Below are 10,539 nucleotides of genomic sequence, written 5' to 3'. Positions count from 1 at the left end.
TAAACCAGTTGGAACACCTATGGTTATAGGTTGTAAATTGTCTAAGGAAGATGATTCTGCATCAGTTGATGAAAAGGAGCACAAATCTATGATAGGGAAATTACATTATGTTGTCCACAGCAGACCGGATATTGCTCATGTAGTTGGATTAGTTGCCAGATTCTAGAAAAGTCCTAAGGAGACACACATGGTAGCAACTAAAAGAATATTCAGATATTTGAAAGGTACAATTGATTATGGATTATGGTATCCATATGCTAAAGACTTTGATTTGAAAGTCTATACAAATGCAGACTGGGCAGGTAATGTTGATGACAGGAAGAGTACAATCGGAGGAGCTTTCTTTCTTGGAGGAAGGCTAGTATCTTGGAGCAGCAAGAAACAAAGTTGTATATTACAATCAACTACAGAAGATGAATATGTTGCAACTTATATGAATTGTACCCAAGCAATCTGGATGAAACACATTCTAGAAGGTTTCAAGTTGAAGATTTCAGAACCGGTAAGGATTTTTTGTGATAACACAAGTGCAATAAACATTTCAAAGAACCCGATGTTGCATGCTAGAACCAAGCATATTGAGTTGAAGTATCAATTCTTGAGAGAGAAAGTGCATAGTAAAGATGTGTCACTGGAGCATGTTTCTTCTAAACAACAACTTGCATATATCTTTACTAAACCTCTACCTAAGGCGACATTTGAGTATCTTAGAGGTAAGCTAGGGTTTATACCCCTACATGAGGTCAATTAAGCAGATGTGGAAGACATCAATCCCGGAGCTTATTGAAAATATTGAAGCAGGATTGGTGTAGAGTGGAGCTACCCCATAGGGGGAGCAGCTTGTTGCAGATCGGTGAAGCATGGAATGGTTAACTAGTCATTATTGGTATTCACTTTGGCATTGTTGTCAAATGGGGAGAAGAATTGTATGATTGATGAGGAGAAGAACTATATGATTGATAGCCACTTACCTGTTGAAGACATGGAGATACAGTTGAAGGAGAGTACATGAAAAATGTAAACCAGGATTCCTATACCTGTGTATGTGCATTACTCTCAATCATCACAATCAAAGGGCATTGATATTTGTATTGTCTAAATCCTCTAACCAGGTGATCCATTAGATTGGATTTGAAATCCTCTACCAAGGTTACCTTTTACAGGGTATTGCCTTTAACAGGGTATTGTAGTCAATCCCTTATCCGGGTGGTCCTTAACCGGATCTATTCCTAACAGGATATTTTTGTAAAGCTTCTAACAAGGCTTGGCTCCTAATAGGGCGCACTTCAAAAGAGTTCAGAATGTTTGTGGGTATTCATCCCCACCATGGTTTTTCCCATTTGGGTTTCCACGTGAAAAATCATTGTGTCAAGTGGTGAATGATTTTGTGTGTGTTTTTTATATGGTTAATATGTTTAACTGGTAAAACCACTAAGACATGTTTGGATGATCGGAAGTGATCTGAAATGTGCTATTACTAATTTTAGTAAAGTGGTTTGATGTTTTGGTTAAAAGGTATCTGAGTTGTAGATCTGTTACACTGTTATATTGATATTTTAGTCAACTGGTAAGCTTGACAGTGCAGTATCTAAACCAGTTAGTTTTGCAAGTTGTTTATGAGTTGGGATTAAGTTTGGTGAAGTTTAGTATATTTTCTATCTACTGATTCAACCCCCCCCCCCCCCCCCCCCCTCTCAGTAGTTGACCGGATCATTATTGATTCATCATATCATCAAGCAGTAATGTGAATATTGATATAAAACTCTATTATTATCAATACAATGGGAGCTGACCCTTACCAGCTATTTACTTATAAAAAAAAACCTATTCGATTATTGTTTCATGGGAGCAAAAGTCTTATACATCTAGGAATTCAATGAATGTTAAGAAAATATTCTTATATATATAAAAAAATATAAACCCTAATTAAATGAGCATAGCCCAATTCCATAACTATTTGATTATTGTTTCATGGGAGCAAAAGTCTTATCCATCTAAGAATTCAATGAATGTTAAGAAAAAATTGAGAGGAGTGGGAAGATAAATAGAGAAGGCCCAAGTTTTGTTATTTTAAGAAGTATTCATTGGTAGAGTGTGGAGTTTAAGTTCCAAAAATTCTAGTAACAATGAATATTATTTGGGTAGAGGATAGATAAGTCTTTCTAATACTTTTATGCATAATCATGCATTCTTAATGATTATTCTCAATGGATTTAGAAAGAATTGTGCTATTCATTTTCTATCTCATTACTTAGTCTAATAGCACAATTATAGTATCTAAATATAAATATTCAAACTTTGGTGTGTAGATGAACGTGTAGTATGATGCAATTTAGAAAGGGTTGTGTTGCTGAAAAATTTTCAGACTTGTGTTGGTTGTTCTCTTTAACTAGATTGGTATTATGAATATATTGGTTCAAATTTTGGAAGTTGAGTTTTTTCCAAAAAGGGTTTTCCTTGGAAACACACTATGTCATTGTGGAATTGCTTTTGTGTCTATATTCTATTTTGAAAAATTGCTAGATTGTATTTTTCATTCTTTTCTCTCCTCATTGATTAGTGTAGGAAGTTTTTCTACTATCGACTTTCTTTCACCAATATCTTCACCCACATTTTGTTTTTATCTTCTCCAAGTCTCTCAAATTCTATTAAATCTTATCAATCCTTATTTCTCCAACTATGGACTTCCTTTCACCAATATCTTCACCCACATTTTGTTTTTATCTTCTCCAAGCCTCTCAAATTCTGTAAAATCTCATCAATCCTTATTTCTCCAACATCTTCCTAACAACCAATGATCCAAATCTAGTAGAAATAATTGACATCGAAGGATCAGCAACAAGCCTCCATGATCCCCAAAAATTTTCACATCCTCTTCCAAAACAAGCATAAGAACCAAAACCAAACACACCCATAGAGAGTCAGGGAGGAGCAACTCAAGAAAAGAAAAGGGCAGCCCACCATGAAAAGCCATGAAAGCAACCTTAAAAAAAGGACAAATTACTATTGAGCAACCTATCCTTGAGGCCTCAACCAAGCCCAAAAATGTTAATACATCTTTAAATTTTGTTCAGCCAAGTTTTTAAAGGATGAAAACATTACAAGAAAAAAAATAAAAATGAAGGTTCTTTTTGTTTCTTAAACAAGCCAGATGCCTATTTATCCTATGAAACCCTTATATGGAATCCTAAAGGGAATCTTTTATTTACCATTTTTATTAATCGGATATTGTACCCCAAGGGTTCTTTCTCATGATCAAACTAAGGATTACATTAGACTTAGCCAATCCACCTACACCACAAGAAAATTCAAAAAAAGGTTTCGATGCAAAACATAAAACATGTATTTTAGGTCTAATGTTCAGCCTCTAGGACAGGTAACTGTTATTTGTTTCTACATTTTGTATCTGGATGGTTGAACAATAGAAAAATGAATGTGTGCCCTGACCTGGATTTCACCAGATGATTTAGTAAGCTTCTTGTGAATGCAAGTTCTTAAAAATTATATGCATGCAGATCCATGAACTTACAGTAAGTCGTTTAGATTGTTGTTACTTCATGTGACTATGATGATTGCACTGTGAATACTTTAAAAGGCCAATGATCAATTCCTTTCCACAATTCAGATGACCAAGCAGATGACAAAGTTGAGTAAGGATGAAGTTTATAAGTGAGGACAGTAGTTGTCAACCAAAATGCAAAATCTTATCATTGAATTAAAGTGGCATCTATATGATGATGTAATCAGTTTACTTTGTAGACTTTGAAGATTCATCACCTACCATATATTAGTGGATGCACTTGGATATCCCGTTCAGAATGCCTAACATGCATGTAGGAGAGAAAACACACTAACAAGAAAAGGAAAGCTATAGTGAATGAGATGGTGGTACCAACTGACAAGTAGCAAACACTAGACAAAGAGTGGGGCACAAAGGATGAGCATAATAAGATTCCTAAATTAGCTAGGTGTAGATATTACAAAAAGATGTAATTCACAGCCAGTGTTCTCCAAGGATGGTAGCTCTGGAAGCAGAAACACGTTTGACAATTATTCTTTCAGTACACATAACAAAGGTTTCACAATTATTAGGTGATAAGCCTGTTGATGATTGGCTTAGTGATTTGGAGGCTATTCAAAACTAGACTCCTATAGAGATATTGGATTCTCTAGAGATGGACATGGATCCAAACGAGAATATAGTTTAGCAGTCTGAAGATCTTCTATGAGAAAACCATGGTGAGTCAGATGAGGATGGTCCATTGCAGGAGCAGGAGGAGATTTAGGAAAATTTGTATGATATGTTTCATACACAAATACAGGGTAGAAGTCTCCAACAAGTTTGCAGAGCCAGATTCAGAGCATGCACATATCCATTTCTCATGACGAGATATCAAGGATCCATGCACACATCACTATTTTATGAATAGCACGAGACCAATGTTTCTGGTAATGGTGGATATTGCGTTTGTAGTAAAAAACTTAGATTGCAGAGTCCAGCCAAAAAGTACACCTATCTAATTACTGGAGGTTTTGAGGGTTTAAGAAATTTGCATGTGTTTATGAAAGTTAGGGTCAGTCAACACATCATACAAAGGAGATACCCGAGGAATGGCTTTTGGCCATGTATTACCCTCTAGTCTATCCCACCCATATGCAAGGCACCCAAGGAATTGCATGCGAATGAGATGCAATTCGGACTCCAATATTTTCTGGACAGGAAGGAATGGGTTGAGTAAATAATGATCACTAAACCTAGCACAAGAAAAGGATAAGGTTGCAAGGGAAAGAAATAAGATTCACAATAATCTAGAGGAGCAATGTTTGAGATTTCAAGAGCCACTTGTGCAATAAACTCAACTCAAGCAGAAGGAAAGTAAGGTGGTGGAATTAGAGAAGAAATTGACAGGTATGCAATCTCTGCTGGACAAAATGACTTCTGTATGAAACCAGCTTGCCACTAACCATGAAAAGATCCAAGGAGATATGAACGAGGCAATGCAAATGCTCAAATGCACTCAAGAAAAGCTGGTAACAGAAAAGCAATACTTAGAGAACATAATGGATCAAGGTAATGTACTTAGAGCTGAGGTGAAGTAACTCAAGGTAGGAATGGTTGGAATTTTAGGGTTTGGTTTTGTCCGCGCAACACAATCACACCAAATAGTAACAATGCCTTCTACATCGGCCACTCCTTTTCCATGGATCTCTTCTGCACTGCCTTCGCTGCCTACCAGATACATTTATGTTTTATGTCAGAAGTGTTGTCAATTTATACGGTGCAGAGGAGAGGTGATGTAATTACAATTTTATTATTAGGTTATCGTCTTCCTTGGTAGAGTAGAGTGTTTAAGTATTGTTTTGTTTGCATCGGCAAGTATGTAGCAGTTCTAGTCCAACCAACACGGCCTTCAATCAATGCTACAGATATTGGTAAGGGCAGCAGGGATCTCATGGATTGTCATAACACTAATTGATACATGAAGAAAAAAGTTATATCTCTGTGTTATAGCAATTACTTGTATGCATGCTTTTATTACTGTTCATAGTTTTAGGCATACCAAATACCTTAGCCATCGGTCAGGGATCATCAAGAAGGTCCTGGAAGACACAGCGGTTGTTGAATGGTTCCCATTCCTGGCAAATTTCTGAATTACCACTTTGACGCAGCACAGAGCCAAGGCAGCCAAAGGATGTGAGTTTCTGAAGAATGTCACTAATCTGGAACATGTGTTTGAATTGGACTGGATGTATGAGTTTTCCCGACTAGGACAGGAAGATTGATGTTAGGGTCTATGGTATAGTCTGTTTGAAACTGGCAGTAAATGATAATCTCTGATAGGGTAGTAGTTTTTGACTGTGTAATGATGACACCGGGGTTTTGTTGGCCTCTTGGTTTTGCAATGGAAAAGGCAATGCCCTGAACAAGATGTAAATGTTTTCTATGATCAATATATGGTGCAGCCCCTAGACTGCAACTTACTTTGCTTGAAAAACAATTACCATAGACATATTTGATATTAGTCCTCCAAGAAAGTAATGAGGACGTCAACCTTAGTTATAAACCTCTAACCATTATTTTTTAATTAATGGTAAAGATGGGTTTTTGAAAGGGCCCAAACCCTTATCTACAATTTACAAATCAAGAAAGATATATGATGAAGCCCAGCGAAACAACAAAGAGAAGCAACAAGAAACAACCAGCACAAAGGCTGCAATACAACAGAATACAATCAGTGAAGAAACTGAAAGCAGCGAACCCAGGGACTTACCCTCTAACCGTTTTACAGACCTCTCACCATTATTACAAACGTATTAATAATCTGTTTTGTCCAAATAAAAGGAACTACACATTGTATGACAGGTAGGTAGTTTATGTAAATTATGCAACGAATCTCGTAAAGCCCAGACCACCGTGATTTTTCAATCGTCTCGATTATTGAATGTCACAGACAGACTTGAACAGTCTTGAGTAATCAACATTCATTCTATGTAAAGTATCCTTGGTATTCTCTGACCGTTGACAAGACAAAGTCAACCTAGTCACATAGAATTTAGCCCAGATTGCAGACCTGACATATGCACAAGATAATAAGATCATTTCAGACAAAAATAAAATACAAATTGACTAAGGTACAAGTACAGATCAAGAGATGCTCTCCTCAACATATCCTAGAGACTTGATTGTAAGCCCTTAACTCATATTTCCTGATGGTTATACACTTTCCCCTTTCCCTCAGGCTCAAAAATTCATTTTCCTTCATCTCCTCCTCTAGCTTTCCAGTCCAGGGCTGAATGGCCTTCCTGAAAACCTGTTCAATGTCACGTCTCTTCAATTGCATTGTTTAATGGGGTTTTAATAAACAACCCATCAGTATATCTATTGGTGATGCACTTAGCACTCACCGATTCAAAAGAATTATCCAGCTATCTAAAAATTCAGAAATATAATATATTTTCAGACATTACAAATTGTTCTCACCATTGTGAACCTTACACCATACATCCTTTTGGTGCAAGCACGTGTTTATAGATTATTCACTCAGAATTACCAATAATCTCCACACGAACATTCTCCGTGTTTGAAATGATGGAAACGGTTTGAATCTCTCACAACAATTTCTCTTGCAACAACCTTGGAGATAAACTTGATTGCAGTGTGGCAGTTACCACATACTCGAAGGTTCTTGACAACTCTAATAGTTGTTCCAGGGGCCATGTTTAACAACCCGAATGCAATTGCCAGCTTCTCACTATGGTAGCCAAGGAATAATTCCTTCTCCTCCTCTTCTACATCATTCAATGCAGGTGTTGTATCTGGAATATAACCTGCTGCCTTCATTTCCCAAGACAATTTCTCCAACTTGGCATAGATCTCCTGTGTTTGTGGATGTGATCTGTCTCCAACACAAAAAGTATGTACCATTTTATGGTCTTCAATCCAACTACATCCAGGCATCTTTTCAATTCCTCTATCATTCATGAATTTCCTTACCTGCTGAACGTCACACCACCTGCCTGCTTCTGCATAAATATTTGACATAAGAACATAGGGTCCAGTCCTTTTACAATCCATCCCAATGAGGAATCTTGCCACAAATTCTCCTAATGCTATGTTCTTATGCGACCTACAAGAACCAAGCAAACAAACCCATACAACTATATCAGGCTTCATAGGCATTTTGATGACAAATTTTAGGGCTTCCTCAAGATAGCCAGCACGACCAAGAATGTCAACCACACATACACAATGATCCATTTTGGGTAGTATGTTATACGACTCACTCATGAGATAGAAGTATTTACAGCCATCGGCGACTCTACCTGCATGGCTGCATGCAAATAAAATACAGATAAAGCTTATATCGTTGGGGTTGGTTCCAGAGTGCTTCATCAATTCAAAGAGTTCTAGGGCATCTTTGCTGTAGCCATGCATTGCATATCCTGCAATCATCACATTCCATGAAACCACATTTTGGTGTTGCATTATGTCAAATGCTTTGCGTGCCTTTGTTATGCTTCCACATTTCGCATACATGTCTATCAGGGCAGTCACAACTTTTACATCTAACAGAAAATTGTTTTCTATTAGTTGTTGATGGATCACCACGCCTAATTCAAGAGCTCCCATCTTCGCACAGGCTGGAAGGATGCTGGCAAAGGTTTCTGAGGTTGGCTTTACACCTGCCAATTGCATTTGCTTGAAAACCTCAAAGGCTTTATCAGCAAACCCATTTTGCGCATATCCAGCAATGATTGCAGTCCATGAGACCACATCTTGTTGAGGTATTTTATCAAATAATACATAAGCCTTCTGTAGGTTTCCACACTTTGCATACATGTCTATCAGGGCAGTCAAAAGTCTAACATCTGACACAAATCTGTTTTCGATTATTTTTTGATGAATCTCCATACCCTGTTCTGAATCTCCCAACTTGGCACACGCAGAAAGGATGCTAGTAAATGTTAGTGCGTTGGGCTTAATACTTGTCAATTGCATTTGCTTGAAAATCTCCAAGGCTTTATCAACCAGTCCATTTTGTACATATCCGGCAACTATTGCAGTCCACGAAACCACATCCTGCTGACGTATTGTGTCAAACAAATTTTGTGCTTTCCGTATGCTTCCACACTTTGCATACATGTCTATCAATGTTGTCACAATTACAACATCAAAAGAAAAGCCACTCTTAATTATCTTCTGATGAATTTCCATACCCTCTTCCAAAGCTTCCATTTTGGCGCAAGCCGGGAGTATGCTGGTAAAGGTCGCCGAGTTTGGATTTACGCCTGCCAACTGCAACTGCTTAAAAATATCTAAAGATTTTTCATCAATCCCATTTTGTTTATATCCTACAATCATTGCATTCCACGAGACATTGTCTCGTTGAGGCATTTTGTCAAACAGCTCGTGTGCCTTTCCTATGCTTCCACGTTTTGCGTACAGATCTATCAAGGTATTCATTACAATAACATTAGAAAGAAATCCACGCCTAATCACGTTTCCATGAATCTGTAAACCATGTTCTGGAGAAGCCATGCTGGCGCATACAGGGATAATAGTCGAAAAAGTGAAATGGTCTGGTTGGATTGCTGTTCGTTGCATTTGATGAAATAGTTTCAATGCCTCTTGAAGAAGGCCATGCTTTCTGTAAGCTAAAATTATCACATTCCATGAAAAGACGTTTGGCTCAGTCATGTTGTCAAAAACAGTGCGAGCGTCCAACAAACTCCCGCACTTATCATACAGGTTGATAAGTGTATTTGGTAGCAGAGTGTGTGGAGTGAATATTAATCCTCTGTCGTTTATGTAAGAGTGAATTTGCTTCCCCTCAAAGAGGGATTTGCTGGCAATGCAGGCGTGCAACAGATGAATATACGTGGAAGAATCTACAGCAGCGTTGTTTGTATTAAAAAGAATGCGTACAGCCTCTTTCAAACGACCCTCTGTACACAGAGTTCTGAGACTTCGATTGAGATTGGCAGTGGATGACATTGAATAAATTTGTTCTTTTATTCATTCCACTACAATTAACTGCCACCGCCTTGGTATGTTTTCTTACCAGTCCTCGCCGCAGCAGGGTAAGGGTAAGGTTCCATGGAAGGCGCTTCTTCAAAAAATTAAAAATCCGCTGTGTTGAGAATTTTTAAGAATATTTTTAAGCTGGTGGTCTTTGATTCAAAATATAGAGAAGTAAAGGTGGACACATTATAGAAAATTTCAAAATGAGTTGAAATTTAAACTTCAAAATAATGCAAAATTAAATATAGAAAATAATTTGAAAATGAGTAAGTTAATATAGTAAAGTAAAATTAAATATAGAAAATGAATTGTATATCATAAAAATGAATTGAACTTAAAAAATTAAACTTCAAAATATAAGGAAGTTTTCATAAATGTAAATAAAAAATTAATAATATAACATCATTTTCATTCTTTTTGTTTTCGTGTGATTCTAAAATATTAACTAATTAACATATGACAACAGTAGCTTTGTGGCAATTTTTAATCTTACCTAATTTCACCAACAAATCTAAAAATTAGGAGTTCTTATTTTTTAAGATTAGATTCCAAATAATCTTATAGTATAAATTTTATTTTTTTTCCTTGCTCTATGAAACTAGATCCTAAAAGCCCCAATGGGACCTTATCCTAATTGTAAGGATCAATAAGCTTATAAAAGTAATATTTTTATATTGCCTTTTTCTTGGATTTGTCTATTTCGATTAATTTTTACTTTTACATGTTTTCTCACACATTTCTTTTATGTTGCCAATCCATTCTTAATCTTAAGATTTAAGATTTTTCCATTTCAATTCATTTTCATGATATACAAGGGTGATTCTCAATGACATGGATTTAATTTAAAATTTCAAAATCTTAAATTTAAATTGTCAATTAATTTCTTTTCCTATTGTTATAGGAGCTAGTCTAGTACATGTTCATGTTCTAGTTCATTATGTTTGTAAATTTAAACACATTCATTTAAGTATTAGTTGACATCTAAAAATTGCTAAAAATCATATATATTTAAAATA

The 10,539-nt window shown here is 36.4% G+C and overlaps 1 protein-coding gene across 2 annotated transcripts; it reads right to left on the bottom strand.

Moving 5' to 3' along the window:
- Positions 1-6,106: 6,106 nt before the first annotated feature.
- Positions 6,107-9,643, bottom strand: LOC131077860 (pentatricopeptide repeat-containing protein DOT4, chloroplastic). Of its 2 annotated transcripts, none has more exons than XM_058015454.2 (2): positions 6,983-9,643; positions 6,107-6,812 (listed from the first exon to the last, which is right to left on the bottom strand). In XM_058015454.2, exon 1 carries the CDS (start codon positions 9,494-9,496, stop codon positions 7,049-7,051), a length of 2,448 nt encoding a protein of 815 aa, XP_057871437.2. In that variant the 5' UTR covers positions 9,497-9,643; the 3' UTR covers positions 6,107-6,812; positions 6,983-7,048. The 2 variants fall into 2 exon arrangements, with proteins under 2 accessions (XP_057871437.2, XP_057871438.2); XM_058015455.2 differs by lacking the exon at positions 6,107-6,812 and having other exon boundaries at positions 7,491-7,628; positions 7,786-9,643.
- Between the last annotated feature and the right edge of the window lie 896 nt (positions 9,644-10,539).

This window comes from Cryptomeria japonica, chromosome 9 (genome assembly GCF_030272615.1).
Source record: "Cryptomeria japonica chromosome 9, Sugi_1.0, whole genome shotgun sequence".
NCBI classification, from domain to species: Eukaryota; Viridiplantae; Streptophyta; class Pinopsida; order Cupressales; family Cupressaceae; genus Cryptomeria; species Cryptomeria japonica.
Note: the sequence above shows the minus strand (reverse complement) of the source record. Positions and strands in the feature narration are given on the sequence as shown.

What these genes read in the sequence shown, in the direction of transcription:
- LOC131077860 (XM_058015454.2), bottom strand. Translation starts at nt 9,496, where the DNA reads ATGTCATCCACTGCCAATCTCAATCGAAGTCTCAGAACTCTGTGTACA.